The sequence below is a fragment of the Saccostrea cucullata genome, unplaced genomic scaffold, assembly GCF_032062105.1.
Source record: "Saccostrea cucullata isolate Sc308-1 unplaced genomic scaffold, CSIRO_AGI_Scuc_v1 ctg861, whole genome shotgun sequence".
Taxonomy (NCBI): Eukaryota; Metazoa; Mollusca; class Bivalvia; order Ostreida; family Ostreidae; genus Saccostrea; species Saccostrea cuccullata.
In genome coordinates this window covers 541263-558555 of record NW_026935377.1, presented here as the reverse complement: position 1 = coordinate 558555, position 17293 = coordinate 541263, and the positions used below count along the sequence as shown (strand labels likewise).

The following is a 17293-nucleotide window of genomic DNA, read 5'->3' as shown; positions in this document are numbered from 1 at the left end:
ACAATAAATTTATCTACATATGTACAATAAACATGAAAACGGCCAAAAGTTCAATCATGGTCATCACTGGACTTCACACTCCACACCACGTCCATGGTCCATGTTGTCCACCATAGTGTCCCGTCCGGTCCACCATATCCTAAGTAGCTTTACTACGTAATAACAAATCCTCCCGTCCGAATAAAGCTAATATACAATTCTGGTCACCTACAATTTTCATAGGGTTTTCTAATAAAATGTTCAAAACACTTACTAGTATCTGTTCAAAATACTAGATTTTACAAACAAATTACAAAAGAAAACATGTATTTTTGCCGTTTAACAAGTAAATGAATTTGAGCGTAAATATATACATTCTCGCTATATTGCTAACAGTTTTACATCGAATATTGCTATTTAAAGCTAACAACAAAAATATTGTAAAGTGTAAAAACTTACTGAGCTGTGGCATTTTACACATAAAAATCATACTGTCGGCCCCCAGGTCTTGCTCTCAACGCCGCTACAAAACATCCCTGAATCCCAAGATCACACAGCAGGGGAAACAGCTAAAACACACCCAAGTTCACACAGCATGGGTTATATAAAAGGCACACCCAAGATCACTAAGCATGGGTAAAGTATAACTCACGGCGTCCAGACCTCTTCTGACAAACACTAGCCAACACCCAGTATAAATAACTGACCAAACTACTCAAACGGGTTCGACGAGTATACGTTGATAAAAATAGAACAAGGTACAACTCAGTGACCAATACTGCGTAAATGAAATAAACGATAACTCTTAATGCCCAAATACAGATAACTCTTACCAAAACTTGGACAATAGCTAATATTAAACATTGACACAATGTCACTTGTGACAATACCTCCCTTCTTAAGACACAAAATGCAATTTTGTGACAAAAATGGAAAACTATGTACACAACAAAGTCTTTATGAACACGAACTTACTCAGGAACAACACGACTGAGAAAATCAGCTCCAATATTATCTACACCTCTAATAACCTCAGTTCTAAAGTTGAACGCTTGTAGAAAAAGAGACCATCTCATCAATCTGCCGTTTGAAGCTTTAGTCTTTTGTAAATGAAGTAGTGGTCTGTGATCTATCTCCACAACAAACGCTCTTCCATACAAGTAAGACTGAAATTTCTGTATAGCCCATATGACTGCAAGACACTCTTTCTCCACCACCGAATAACGTTGTTCTCTGTCTAGCAGCTTCCGGCTTGCGTACGCAACAGGAAATGTACGTCCATCATGCTTCTGCATCAGTACTGCACCAACTCCATGATTAGATGCATCAGTTCTTAAGATGAATGGCTTCGTCAAATCTGGTAATCTGAGAATTGGACTATAGAGCAACATGGATTTTAAACTCTTAAATGAATTATCATGTTCTTGTTTCCAGTCAAATTTGTTTGGAACACCTTTCTTGGTTAAATCAGTTAAAGGAGCAGCAATGGTGGAAAAGTTTGGCACAAATTTTCTGTAATAGCCAATCAAACCAAGGAAAGATCTAACCTGCTTCTTTGTCTCTGGCCTTGGTGCTTCTTGGATAGCTCTCAACTTCTTGTTGGTTGGCTGTAAGGTACCTCCTCCAATAACATGACCCAAGTACTCTAGTCTCGTCTGCGCTATCTCACATTTGGAGGGTTTTGCTGTTAATTGCGCTCTCTGTAGTCTCTCCAGCACTTTTCTTAGTTCTGTAACATGTTCTTCAAAAGTTTCTGTATGAATGAGAATGTCATCAACAAAACTATCAGTATGCTCTAAACCTTTGAGAATTTTCCGCATTAGCCTATTAAAAGTAGCTGGACTATTTTTCATACCGAAGGGCATTACTTTAAATCTGTACAAACCATCTGGTGTTAAAAATGATGTTAAGTCTCTGTCTTCTTCTCTCATTGGAATCTGCCAATATCCCTTACATAAATCAAGTTTAGAAAAGAAACGACTGTTACTAATTTTAGTCATGATTTCATCTGGATCTGGCATTGGTTCTGGATCAAAAATCGTTACCTTGTTCAAGTTACGAAAATCCACACATATTCTCTGGCTACCATCGGACTTCTTTGCCACGACAATCGAACTAGCATACGGTGATTCTGATGATTCAATGATATCCATGTCAATCATATGCTGTATTTCTTCTCGGACTGCACTTCTGACTGCATACGGTATCTGATATGGTCTGTTTCTAATTGGTTCTTTGGTAGTGAGATGAACTTCATGCTGGATAACGTTCGTTCTACCAGGTAGATCTGTTAAAACTTCCTGAAATTCATGTAAAACATTATTTATGTTTTCAAGCTGATCTGATGACAGTGAATCATTTACCTTGACATCTGTGAATGATTCTGTTGCCTTCATTGGAAGAAGATGTAACAAATGTTCATTACTTGAGTCCTCTGTTTCCTCCGATTCCAAAACAACACAAGACGCTAAAGTTGTTGGCGAATCTGTGTTCTTTTCCTCTCGAACATTGTATTTCTTCAATAAATTTGCATGAAACAAACGAATATGTCCATTCATATCTATCTGGTAATCAGTTTGTCCTTTTCTATCAACTACTTTGAAAGGTCCTTTCCACTGCATTAAAAGTTTGTTATGGTCTGTTGGAAGCAAAAGAAGAACGAAATCACCAACCTTAAATGATCTCGGCTTTGTCCTTTTATCATAGTGTTTCTTGTGATGTTCTTTGGACTTCTGAAGTTCTCTCTGAGCCAGCTCACACGTTCTTGCCAATCGCTCTTTCAGGTCAAGCACATACTGGTAAGTAGTTTTCACTTCCGGGTCTTTCTCTTCCTTTGTCCACAGTTCCTTCAAAACTGCCATAGGTCCCCTAACATTACGTGCATAAACTAGATCAAATGGAGAAAATTTAGTGCTTTCTTGTGGAACTTCTCGATAAGCAAATAACAATGCTGGTAAATATCTATCCCAGTCTTTTGGTCTTTCAGAACTCATTTTCCTTAACATTGACTTCAAAGTACCATTGAACTTTTCTACTAGTCCATTACATGCTGGATGGTATGGAGTTGTTACTAATTGCTTAAATGATAAAAGTCGACCCACCTCTTTCATAATGTTGGAGGTAAATTGCGTACCCATGTCTGACAGTACTTCTTTTGGAATGCCAACTCTGCTGAATATCTCTACCAACGCTTCTGCCACCGTCTCTGTATCGATGTTCTTCAATGCAACCGCCTCTGGATACCTAGTACTGTAATCTACAACAGTCAAAATGTATCTATTGCCTTTGTCAGTAATTGGAGAAAGCGGACCTACCAAATCTACGGCTACCCGTTCAAATGGTGTATCAATAAGTGGCATTTTCTCCAACGGAATCTTCGTCACTTTGCCCTTAGGAAATGTTCTTTGGCATATGTCACATGATTGGCAATATCTCGTTACATCACCCTGGATTCCAGGCCAATAGAAATTTGACATGATGCGGTCTAGAGTCTTCTTTGTACCAAGATGTCCGCCTAAGATACTGTCATGCGCAATTTTCATAACTTTCTGTCGCAAAGGTTCTGGAACAACAAGTTGTTTATACAGTTTTTGATCACTAACCTTTTTTGAATGATAATGTCTGTACAACAGTCCTCTTTCAACACTAAACCATGTCTCTATATTTTCACCTATGTTCTTCTTTCTGCCTGTCGCTGCATGCTCACGATACACTTTCAAGGAAGAATCGTCCATCTGAAGTTGTTTCATCTGATCAATTGTCATATCAGTATCCACTAAATTTAAATCTGTAACTTTTAGCTTTTTCATACCTTTGTCTTCTTTTTTCTTTTGATTTCTTGTCTGTACAGCTTGAAGAATTTGACTACACCCTTCGCTTTCGTCCTTTCTACACCACTGTGGATCAGGATCCGTCTGATTTCTGGCACCATCGATGTTACCTATAATAAGATCGTAAACAGGTTCTTTCATACATAAAGCATTGATATTACCTGTGAAATAGGGAGTGTCGACATAGATGGAAGCTTCCTCTACTGTACGAACTGTGCCATCTATCAAAACACATTTCTGCACTTGTCCAGTCAGTTGATCATCTGTTACTAAATCTCTCTTCACTACAACACCACTACAACCCGAGTCTCTTAACACTTTAACAAAGTTTTCACCGACATAACCCATAGCAACGGGCATCGTTTCACAAACCTTACAGACGCCTCCAATAACAGGTAATACATGTCCACATGCGAGTTTTACAAGTCCGTCTGTGACACAACACTGCAACAGTTTATGTTGGGGGATGCATGCTGATCCTATGTGAGGCTGATTTTGATGCGATATTGCGTTGTCCATCCTGACTTCAGCAGAATTCTGTAAATTGGAACTAGAATTGTTATTAGATTTTATGCAGTTCAACTCACAGTTATGTTGACTCTGTAACATCGCAGCCTTTTGAGTATTGTGCGAAGTAGGTACTGCTCGAGGAATCTTCTGCTTGGAGAAACAGTTTCTTGCCAAATGTCCACTTTTCCCACAGATGTAACATTTTCTCTCACCTTTTTGCTGTAGTGATCCTTGGTACGTCTGTTGCTTTTGAATGCTGTTACTGTGAACGTTGAAAGTGCTTGATGGTTGGTTCTGAAAAACTTGTAAGTCTTTAGTGAATGAAGTATAACCATGAGCTTCAATAAATTGGTCTGCGAGATTTGACATTTCTTCTACACTTTTTGGATGTCTTTCTTTAAGATACATTCCCAACTGCTTACTACAACTGTTTAAAAACTGTTCTCTTAAACACAAATCTTTAAGACCGTCATACGTTTTAGGACTATCTGCTAAAGACAACCATTTCTCTACATAATTGTTCAGCCTAGCAAAGAATTGTGAAGGATTTTCACCCTGTTCTGGTCTGCTGGAACGGAACTTGACACGAAACCCTTCTTCCGTCAGTTGAAAACGCCTTAACAACGATTGCTTCAAGGAACCATAGTTCAAAGCCTCTGAAACTGGAAGTCTAGAATAAACCTCAAGAGCTTTACCTTTCAGGAGAGCACTAAGATTAATCGCCCATGAAGACTGTTCCCACTTAGCACATGAAGCAAACCTTTCGAATCTCTGTAAATATGAATCAATACAATCTTTAGATTCATCAAATGGAGGTAACTTTGGCAACTTAGCAAGCGATTGAGAAGCAAGACCCAGTGGACCTACAGCTAGTTTTCCAGCTTTTAATTTTTGTAATTCAGTTTCTTTCTTAAGTTTTTCTAATTCAATTTCGCTCTCAATCTTTCTCGCTTCTCTCTCTGCTGCCCTTTCCGCCCTTTCAAAATATTCTCTCTCTTTTCTGTCAACAAACTCTTGTAACTCAGTTCCTTGCAAACCTAACTCTTTTCCTAATTGTAAATACTCCATGGTTACAATATGCAACACAACAACAAACAACAAATGTGAAAATAAGAAAATGACAAAATGCATATGAACAAAAATATTTTGTACAAAACCTGCGAAAAAAATAATTCAAACAATAGAAATCTTTTTCAACTAAAGCCTTTTCTACAAAACGTGAAAATAATGCAGGTATACTTGGTAACAGGAAGTCTATCCCACCGCTGCCACCAAAAATGTCACAACTGACCTCAAGTTGTGATGGATTCTCTCAATTAGAATTTACCAACCAAAATAAATAATATTTTGGAAGACCTCCTGTATACCAAGAAACAACAAGTTTTATAAAATTAACAATAGATTTATCTACATATGCACAATAAACATGAAAACGGCCAAAAGTTCAATCATGGTCATCACTGGACTTCACACTCCACACCACGTCCATGGTCCATGTTGTCCACCATAGTGTCCCGTCCGGTCCACCATATCCTAAGTAGCTTTACTACGTAATAACAAATCCTCCCGTCCGAATAAAGCTAATATACAATTCTGGTCACCTACAATTTTCATAGGGTTTTCTAATAAAATGTTCAAAACACTTACTAGTATCTGTTCAAAATACTAGATTTTACAAACAAATTACAAAAGAAAACATGTATTTTTGCCGTTTAACAAGTAAATGAATTTGAGCGTAAATATATACATTCTCGCTATATTGCTAACAGTTTTACATCGAATATTGCTATTTAAAGCTAACAACAAAAATATTGTAAAGTGTAAAAACTTACTGAGCTGTGGCATTTTACACATAAAAATCATACTGTCGGCCCCCAGGTCTTGCTCTCAACGCCGCTACAAAACATCCCTGAATCCCAAGATCACACAGCAGGGGAAACAGCTAAAACACACCCAAGTTCACACAGCATGGGTTATATAAAAGGCACACCCAAGATCACTAAGCATGGGTAAAGTATAACTCACGGCGTCCAGACCTCTTCTGACAAACACTAGCCAACACCCAGTATAAATAACTGACCAAACTACTCAAACGGGTTCGACGAGTATACGTTGATAAAAATAGAACAAGGTACAACTCAGTGACCAATAGTGCGTAAATGAAATAAACGATAACTCTTAATGCCCAAATACAGATAACTCTTACCAAAACTTGGACAATAGCTAATATTAAACATTGACACAATGTCACTTGTGACAGATTGTATGGACATTAAATTTACTAGTTTTCTTCGTGACTTTAACTAGTTATTTTTTACAGTGTAATGAAACTTCAAAGAAATGAAAGACTCCAAGTGAAAATGTGTTTCAAACATCTCCCCCCCCCCCCAAAAAAAAAAAAAAACACCACTGTCTTGGAAACAGATTAAATAGATTTATTTTAGCTTTCTCAATACCCAGTCAATATCATCGTCTCAAGCTACGGTCAAGCTACGATCCGGAGTCCGCATTTAGCTCTCTCAAGTATGGGAGAGGATCGTACATTTTGGCCTTGGTTTGCGACGATGGGTCAATATTTTTTCGACTAATCGTTAATTATAGAGAATGGAAGGATATGGAGATAACGAACAGTATTTAAACTCAAAGTCCATAAAACAATTCAAAATAGGAGCAGAGCAAACACGGACCTCCGAAACATCAGAGGTGGGATCAGGTGCCATGGAGGAGTGAGCATTCCCTGCTGACCAGTCACACCCGCCGTGTGCTCCATGTCATGATCGGGAAAGAATACTTTGATATTTTAGTTTATTATGAAACTTTACAATGAAACATTTTTGAAGATTTCGAGCTTCAATATATCGCTAATTATATCATTGATGTGATTTTCTAAAATAAATATGTAAATATACAAGAAAAGGTTCTTTTAATATCAGAAAATTACTTGTTATATTGTAGAAGTTTAAAAAATAAAAAAAAGGATATCTTTCTGAAATAGTAAAAATACTTTTGATTTATCATGGTAAAAACTTTAATTTACTAGTATATTACCCTGGTACTTTTTTGTTTGGGCTTGGTAAGCTTTATGTAATCAAATTGATTTTCACCTGTCCCAGTTTCAATTTTCATTCATTTGGCTTAATGCCTGCATAGTTGAGTAACGACCCATCAGTATTCATTCTGTCAAAAACGTAGGTATAAGATAGCCCATTGAGGACTTTTTTAAATTCGAAATAACGATTTTTAAAAAATCTAATACGATTTTAGAGCTTTTGTAATGAGGTGAAAATACCTCATTATGATCTTTATATCAGCTTAAAAATGATTGATCTACATTTAACAAAATAAAATAAACTATGGTTAAAAATTTTCACAAATTTTATTTTTCAAAATAATTAAAATCCTTTATTTGCTATAATAAAAAAAAGTACGATGCTCTTGAGATCAGTGGCACATTTCAAAAATATACGGGACATAAAAATCATTCTAGACAAGCCGTACTGTTGTCTCAAGTTTATGAGCGCCATGATTTGAAAGTGAATAAAAGAAAGGATTCAAAGTTCGATAAGTTTGTCTCATTGGTAGTGTATAATGAAAATATGTCCTATCTGTTACCTTCATAATATGCAAGTACTCTTTAAATTGTTTATTCTGCTAGAACAATAAGATGAACAAGGTTACAAAGAAATGGTTTCAATGTCCCGATGATGCAAAAAGAGTACATTATACTAAATAACGGGTGATTTATATGAGAAACGTCCATCCTGTTACTGTCATTCCTGTTACCATTAACATGGTAACAGTAAGAAAAACTGGACTTCATATCTTGAGTTTTAGCAATAAAAGCAATTAATTTTAATTTTCTTATTAATATAAGTTTAATTACACATGATAAAAAGCTTCGTAAATCCTATTGAAATATGTTTGTGCTTCAAATAGTGCCATTATAACTTAAACATGCACTCTTGTAACAGAATGGACAGAAATTGTAACAGGAGGGACAAATTATCCCGGTTTTTACATACCTATTTTAGTTGTATCATTTGTTTTACCTATAATTATGAAAATTTCTTAGTTTTGCAACAGCATGGAGTACCTCTAATGAATAAAAAAATGAAATGATATATATTCTAATAGCATTTTACAATTACATTTCGTAACAGGATGGACATAAAGGTCTTCAATTGTCTCGAATTTGCCAGATTTGACAATATCATGTGTTTATTCTACATTTCTTTCTCTTTTCTTAACCAATAAAGTTATAAAAAGTCTAATTTTTGTTCTAATTCTAGATTTCATTGTCCATCCTGTTACCCTGTTAATTTGTCCATGCTGTTACTGTTTTGTCCTTCCTGTTACCCGAGTCCTTACTGTTACCAGTATATTTTCCTAGTTTAAATTGCTTTTGCAGAACACCTGTTTAATTAACTTTCTGTAATTGTTTATTCTCATTACCAAAATAATGTACAAGTATGTTTTTTTTTTCAACTATAGTGTATAAACATTTCGCAATAAGGTTTTTCATGAAGAGAAACCCGTAGATTTTGCTTCTGTTTGGTATATGCTTTTAAACGATCATATACATAGACAAATGTCAAGCATCTTGGCATTCAATGATATTTTTCAATTTTTTCAAACAATATACAAAAGATTATTTGAAATAGAGTTTTACAGCTCTTTTTATGAAAGTAACAGGAAGGACATTAAAGTTTAAATGACTAAGATAAAATGTCAATATTTTTTTAAATAAATATTTATTTTTTTTGCAATGTGATGAATTTTAGTAGTTTAATACTGTATTATTCAAACAGAGTTGAAAAAATCATAGTGAAACCACTTTCATTTTTCAGAAATATGTCATTAAAAAAATAAACTTTTTTTTAAAATGACCCGTATAACTAACTAACAATTAGTATGAAAAATGTCAGTCAGCATTTGACTCAATGATAAATTGTATTTGCTGACAAGGTCATTGTATCGACCATAGAAATTACGAAATGATGACTTTTAACGAGACTGCTGATATTCCAAGAAAAGGGGGAAAAGCTTTTTCAAGATTTAGTTAGAAATGGCAGAGACCTAGTAAAACAATAATGAAATACCTGACAATGAACCGTATAATCAAGCTCAGAAGTGCACTTAAGCTAAGCAAATTCTCAGCAGAGCAAACACGAATCTCTAGAATCATCAGAGATATAAGCCAGGTGCCACGGAGAAGTAAGCTTTCCCTGTTGACCTTGCATCCTCGTCTCACCCACAGGTGCTTGACGTCTTATAGTATGGGGACATTTTTATTTATGAGAAGAAAGGTTAAAAACGTCAAGTGGGTGCACTTTATAACATTTCAAATGCCTTGGAGTTTCATCTGAAACATATAAGAGCACTGTCTGGGAACACTCACGATCCAAAAGGTTCTTGTTAAGGAAAAACCCGACGTTCTCCTTAAAGAAAAGTCCCTGAAAGCGAAATTTGGAGGGTGTGATAAGTAAGGTGACTAATATACTTGAAATGGAAAGAAAAGCATGTCATCCTAGACTCAACTAAATGTTGCATTACTGGAGTTGAAACCAGAATAAGCAAGTACGCTATTCGTAAACTTAGTATCTCCAAAGTCGCTTACCTGAAAAATGTAGACTTGTAAACAACTGTCACATTAAATGCGATTTTCTATCTCTTGTGAATAAAAATTAAAGGCATGAAACTTTTTTGGTCAACGCATTCGTTAACTTTCCATGACATTGAGATACGAGGAACTTTACAATTTGAATTCATTTTTGAAATTTTGGCTTAATTAACTGTTACTGAGCAAAATGAATTAAAAAATGTATATTTCTTGGTTTCCATGGATACTGTTGTCATTTGATTTCATAAACAAATGGCATATTTAGAGTTGGTGATTATCATTTCGAGGAAGTTTCAATAAGAGTCAGGCATTTATAAAGGTTTGAGACAGGAAAAAAAAATTATTAAGTAATATATATACTCTGTATTTTCAACACATACACACCTGTCTTCCCATGATTTTTCTAACACCAAAACTCCTAATAATCTCAAGAAATCGAACAAAAATTATTTTAAAACTTACACACACACCCTCAAAATCCGTAAAGAGTTCAGTAGAATATTACGGAAGTGGAAAGAGCTACGCAAGCTAAATGATCTGTTTCATTTCATGTCTACTCTCAAAACATTGTTTCATTAGATACATAATATACTAGTATACATAAAGAGTGTTTAGGTAATCAAATTTGTAGCAAATTTATTCTTTAATAACTTTTTTTTATTTACATGTCCATATACACTTGTGCCCATTATATGAAACTGAAACTAAAATACAAAAATACAGAAACTGAAACTCTAGCTTGGAAACCGGATACAAAAAAAAGTGCATATTAATTTTCTCCTTAAATTGTTAGTTTTGAGTAGCGAGTGACGCATGAAGGCAGGGGTTCACCGATCGGCCATTGGTCTGGGAATTTGAATGAGACTTCTCATCTTCCATCCTCGTCATGGAGATTTTTTCTCAATGAATGAATGGCCTGACCGTGAGTTATCTGACCCCCGTGACATACTGGTCACGCTCTATTTCACAACGTGACCAGGGGACGTAGACCCATTCATTTGAATGGCGTGAATAAGTATTAAATATTTGTGTGGAATATTTTTGATTTTTTTCAGCGCTTTGGACATCAATAATTAATCAAAACATTAGGCGGAAAATTACGAACAAGAGAATTGTAAACCAAACACTATCCATTAAATCCTAAATTTGCATCTAGTGTGACCCATTTTTGATTTGGTCAGCCAAAACATATACATGTACAGTCAAAATTAAACAAACACGGTACTTTTTTATCTTGCAGTAGGAATTTAGTAAAATCATAACAACGTTATAATTCACCAGGACTTCATTTTTTTCATTTAGTGCATATCAGTCAAAATACATTAGTCAAGAATGAAAATATTAAAGTAAACATTCGGTACATTATTTTAAAAACATAATTATAATTTTGTACTGACAGTCAGTGTGATATATTACATGAGTCGGGAGAGATGGGAAGCGGTCACTGACTCTGAAACTACAACAAAAAGATAAGATGTCCTCATTTTGTGTCCGTAAACAGTCAAAGTTTGGGTCAAAGAAAACATTTTTTTTTTAATACGTAGACTCTTTGCTTAGGGGGCTATTGAGGTTTAATGTATTTATTTGTATATGATTGCTAATGATGATGTTATTATTGATCCGGGAGAACTAAAGTGGTGGAAAGTTTTCAAAACGGAAAGTTTCCATTGACCAAAAAAATCATTACACAATCACAACAATTTTGATAACATCGTAGTTTGAATGCTTTGTGATGCCCTCACTGGTACCTCACCAGACTAATGTTTTCATTGGCCATGAGTGACACACCTCCCCAAATCGTGTAAACACAACTATGTCACGCGTTAGAAAACGAAGGCAAATTCTAGCCATCTGATTGGATTAGAGGGACACACCTCCCGAAAAAGTCACATGGTCACTCTGGCCTATAAAATTGCATTGATTGATTATTTTTCCAGAGTTTTCATCATTTTTAAGAAAGAATATGCTGCATTACAGTGACAGGAAAGTTGGAATTGTTGGGTGCCCCGTCCATCATGGGCAGGTAAGGAAATCTTCATCATTCATTCAATAGTTCTTTCAAATACATTATTTGATAATGATTATAATAAAATTCTGAATATTTGATTTCTTATTTTCCATACTTATGTTTTAGAGATTCCAGTTCATGAAAAAATAAACAAAGCAGTTTTAAAATTTAGAATCTCTGTGTAAGCATGTGTCAGTTTGATAAATGTTAACATTTGCATTTTATGTTGTATTCTGCGTGTTCGTTACGTTTTGCGACATATTTCCATTTTATTGGATATCAGGGACAGCGCCCACGTCAAATTTCACTTCATTGGTTAATAGGGACAGCGCCCATATAGAAATCGAGGGAAAATTTAAAGATAAAGATTTTCAAACATTTTCCATCGCCTAAGTTTCTTTTATCTGGGCTGCGGCCCTGAACTTGTTATTGGTCGAGCGGATTAGCGCCGGGATGTTGTTATAAAGAACGACTGTAAATTGGGGGGAAGATTAGACTTAGACAACGAACATTTTTTAGGAGAAAGCCTTCATTAGAAATAAATCCCCGGGCTTCCTTTGTGTGCCTTATTCTTTAGATAAACATTGGGATTCTGTATTTGTCCCCAAGATCTCGGTCTTGTATTTGCTAAGGTTTAAATTGGTATGGTTCTAGGTGACGTTAAAATGAGGAACAATACGCTTTGACCTTAAAATCTCTTTCGATTTTTGACTTTTTTTTGGATAGAGAGCATCTAAGAAATTAAGTATGCTGGTATTGCATATATCTAATTCCCTGATCTAAATTTTGTCATACGCAATTATTGTATGTAGTTTGATGCATACTTGTATGTTGATGGACATGAATTTAAATGCCATAGTGTCTAATAAGTAAAATAAACAATGTTCATTCAGATGTTTCTATAACCAAATGGGATTTTGTCGGCTTTTCTTGCCATTAAAAAAATTAATATTTAGTATTCAATCACATATTTAACATAAGCTTAAGATACTGTATTTGAATATGTTAGTAAAATTCAAATACACGGTGGAAAATATCTGAATTATAAAGCTTATTCTTTAAAAAAAAAAAATTAAAAATAGGATGAATTTTTCTAAACATGAATGCAAATCTTTTCTAATTTGTTTTTCAAAACACTTTATTTAATATTTTTAAAAGAAATTTAAAATAATAACGAAGCGTCTTGAAAGGTTAAAATTCGAAAGCTAAGATAAAAAAAGATAAAATTTATGTCAGGTGCGCGCAACAGGCAGCCGCAGACATAGATAAACGAGAAAACATTTTGGTGACCAGGGACTGAATCATTTTAGCGCTCTGTATATAAAGACAAATGGCTCCTCGTTGAGGAGTCAGAACTGACAGCCAGAACTGCGCCGTAAGCATGGAAGAGAGATTAAAGGCTTCGTTTGTGCTCATGTTCAAGCTTTATTATTTTGGGCAAGGGAATCTAATACTTTTGTAATATATAATTATATGAACTTAGTTGGAATACATGCCTTAATTAAATCGGAACTCCAATATTTTATAAAAATGGAAGTGCAAAAAGTGATCCATGTATTTACCGTTAGCTTTACCAAGATAATTTTTTGGATATATGTGTATTTATACAAAGTTATGGGGTGATTTGGACTTCATCGTGAAGTAGTTTTGTACGTAGCATAGTGCATAACCGCCAGATGCAGGTTCATCGATCGGGCTCGTAATTCAACCGAGCGAGAGGCAGGGGGCGGAAAAAACATCTAGACATGTGCGAAAGTACTTCCAGGTTAAGAAAGCTTGTGATTTACAGGATTGGAAATAAATAGAATATGTAAGCGTTTTATCAATTAATAAACAATAAATACGCGCAGACTTTGTGAAAGACTTTTCTTTTTGTAAAACGCAGATGCTTTACCATCCAATTTGATCGAAACAACGAAATACGTTTTGTCTAGCAATGATTTCTCGATTTACTTTTTCTGCAAACTCTGTTATCCGTGTGATCAAGATCAGGTTTTTCCCCAAAATATTAAGTAGGTCGAGTTTGTTTTGGTTAATCGTACGACACTTTACAAGTGTTTTCATTTGGAAAAAGCACTTTAAATTTTATACATACACATGTATGTATTTCGCAAGATGATGGGGATTTTACATGATACGTCATTGTGTGAAAGCTTGCTATGGCGTCTCGTTCCGAAAGTCTATTGACAGTATAGATAAAATATGAATAGCATTTCCGAAAAGTTTTGCCGTTTTAAACAACATATTTAAACAGTCACCGACATACCCCTACCAGGCCATATATGATATTATTCTTGAGTACTGTAGTCCTTGGCTTTAAACATTTTACAGACAACAATGGAAGCAAGTTAACTTATAGTACAAATCCAATGTTTTCATGAGAAAAAAAAGAACATATGTTATAACAGTGAAACTTAATTAATTGTTGTTAGGCCGATAAAAAGTAAGTCTGTTTCTTTGATTGTAATTTTCTTACTTTTTGTTTTGTCATTTTTTTTTTTACAGATTGAAATTCAATTCGTGAAAAATTGTTAAGTCGTACGAAAAAGAATAATCTCCATTGGCGTTAAAAGCCATTCAATTAATAATATAATTGAAATATTTCACATTATGATTTTTTAATAATCAGAGAAGAAAGGAAATGCACAGATCGAGGACTAAAATACTTCCACTCTTATATATCGTCTTCCTTAGGAGACGGTTTAAGTTGTATGACAGGCACTAATAAATTTTTAAATTTAGAAATATAGGGAAAGAGTTGTTTAATTTAAACACAGCTATACATGCAATGTGCAAAATATATATCATGTACATTAAACGAGGTTATGAGCACATTTATATTATTCGGTATATGAATTTCCCTGATGCCATTGGTTAAATATGATAATTTTTCCATACAGGCTAAACCCGGAACTGAGCATGGCCCTAACGCCCTAAGAGAAGGCGGTCTGATAAAGAAGCTGAAAGGACTGGGGCTAGACGTGCACGACTACGGAGACGTGGGGACACCCAGCCATGAGGATGACCACCACTTCGATCTGCCGGTCAAGAATCCTAAACACGTGGCCACGGCCTCGGAAAATGTAATTCAACCTCCTTAATTTTGTTCAACCGATTGATAACTGCCGTATATCTCTTGCAGGGCAGTTATTATAGTGTTTGTTGACAGATATACTAGACATAAGTATAAAATAATTGTGTTTACGCATATCACCGAATAAAATCATTTTGGCTTACAAAAGTCAATACCGCAGTAATTTTGAAACAGTCCAACAGATGCAAGCAAGAATGTGTTTCAAAATTTATTCAAGTGTAGGCCAAAATCTGCAAATGTAACATCAAAAAACAATGTCATATGTTCCTCCTTAGATTGCTGCTGATGTGTACAATGTCATCAAATCGGAGAGAGTTTGCTTGGCTCTTGGTGGAGATCACAGTATGGCTATTGGTTCGATTTACGGACATTCATTGGCACAGCCTGATCACGTGGTAGTCTGGGTTGATGCGCACGCAGATATAAACACACCGCTGACGTCATCGTCCGGAAACATGCATGGAATGCCGTTGTCATTTCTTGTAAAGGAACTGCAGCCATACATCAGCAAGCTCCCGGGATTCGAATTTATCAAACCTTGGTAATCATTTATTTCTTTTTTATTCTAAATATATTAAATAAATTATCCTGTTCCGGGCGGTTTTCATTTGATACGGAAGCTCATTTATCCAGAAGTACTTTGATAATACAGTTTCTTTTCTTTAATATTATTCTCTGAAAGTCATTAGATTATTTGTAATACAAATCCCTCTCTTTCTTGCAGTTTGTCTGCTAAGAACATCGCCTACATTGGACTTCGTGATGTTGACCCTGGGGAGAGGTAACTTGAGCACATAATTATTCCTCGAAAATAATCATTTCAATATAGTTGTGATGCTATTGCTCAGATACATGTACAGCGTAGGTTATGTGCTGAAATATATTTTTCTTACTTTTCAGATACATCATAGAGAAGCTTGGGATCCACTCCTTCTCAATGTCGGAAGTGGATAGACACGGGATCAAGGAGGTGGTCGAGAAAGCCATGAATTACCTGGACCCTGAGTGAGTTAAATTTGCATGTGCTAGAAAATCGACACTAAACTTTTACGGATTATGAGAATCCATACTTCCTTCCTTATTGTATGCAACGAAATCAAGTTTAGAAAAAAAGAGTTAAACAAATGAACTTTAAAAATTGTGAAATAACGATTAGAAAAAAAATAGATGAACGTATTTTTGATCTTGTCTTTACAGGGGAGTGAAGCCTATTCACCTGAGCTTTGACATTGACGCTTTGGACCCGTCCCTCGCTCCCAGCACCGGTACTCCCGTCCCCGGGGGCCTCTCCATCAGGGAGGGAAACTACATTTGTGAGGAACTTGCCGCCACAGGTATGTTCCATTGCCTGTTCCGTAACTTGATGATAGAGCGATCGATGTTATTTATTTTTTGTATATATAGATCCGAAGTTTTTGGTTGGTACATTAAAATTTAACAAAAATAAAAACTACTCACTATTTTATTTTTGTAGGTCGACTGTCATGCGTGGATATAGCGGAAGTGAATCCAAGTCTTGGAAACGATCGTGAAAACCAGATCACTGTCAATTCGGCGCTTCAGATCATCACACACTGTTTCGGTGGGCGACGCCAAGGTGTTTATCCAAAAAATTACCAAATACCGATTCCGATGCACACGAATTTTGTGGCCCCGCCCCCTTCGTAAAGTCTGTGCGGAGAAAAGAAGTTCATGTTTGAAGGAACCATATTGCATAATAATGAGCGAATGAAATGTGTGGAAGTTTATTTTTGTAAATTAATTTTTAATATGCATATTTGAGAAAGAGAAAGAAAGCCAGAGAGAGAGAGAGAGAGAGAGAGCGAGAGAAAGAAAGAGAGAATGATTTTGTTTACAAGTGACACTAAGCCTAAATATAGACTTATAAACGAGAACTTTACAGATTTGAATTAAAAATTACGTACAATTTGAAATAAACATTTTATTAACATATCATATGTTGTATACCATAACCATTTGTGAAAAAAGTTCATCTGTAACATTCAACATGTATTTTTTGCAACAGTTTCTATTTTTTTTTTTGTTGGTTATTGTTATATTTGTTTAATAATTTTTGTATATATATGATTTTTTGTACTAATTATCACATTATCTGCTTTTAATCTTTTAGAATTGTTAAATAAAAAGTCGAAATATGTCTTCTGACTGACTATTAACAAGAAAGCAGGATTTGCATGTATTATGCCAAAGTTACATTGTAGAGGAAAGTTAAGATACTTTTTCAAAGATAT

General features: G+C 35.1%; 1 protein-coding gene across 1 annotated transcript in view; it reads left to right on the top strand.

Moving 5' to 3' along the window:
• The window catches only part of LOC134242609 (arginase, hepatic-like), a 31282-nt gene extending 14413 nt beyond the window's left edge, over positions 1 to 16869 (top strand). Inside the window, exons 2-8 of the mRNA XM_062724710.1 lie at positions 11877 to 11962; positions 14848 to 15030; positions 15317 to 15582; positions 15766 to 15822; positions 15942 to 16046; positions 16239 to 16375; positions 16516 to 16869. Coding sequence (XP_062580694.1) covers positions 11877 to 11962; positions 14848 to 15030; positions 15317 to 15582; positions 15766 to 15822; positions 15942 to 16046; positions 16239 to 16375; positions 16516 to 16709 — 1028 coding nt within the window. The 3' untranslated portion in view covers positions 16710 to 16869. The remainder of the gene's footprint in view (positions 1 to 11876; positions 11963 to 14847; positions 15031 to 15316; positions 15583 to 15765; positions 15823 to 15941; positions 16047 to 16238; positions 16376 to 16515) is intronic.
• Positions 16870 to 17293: the final 424 nt, after the last annotated feature.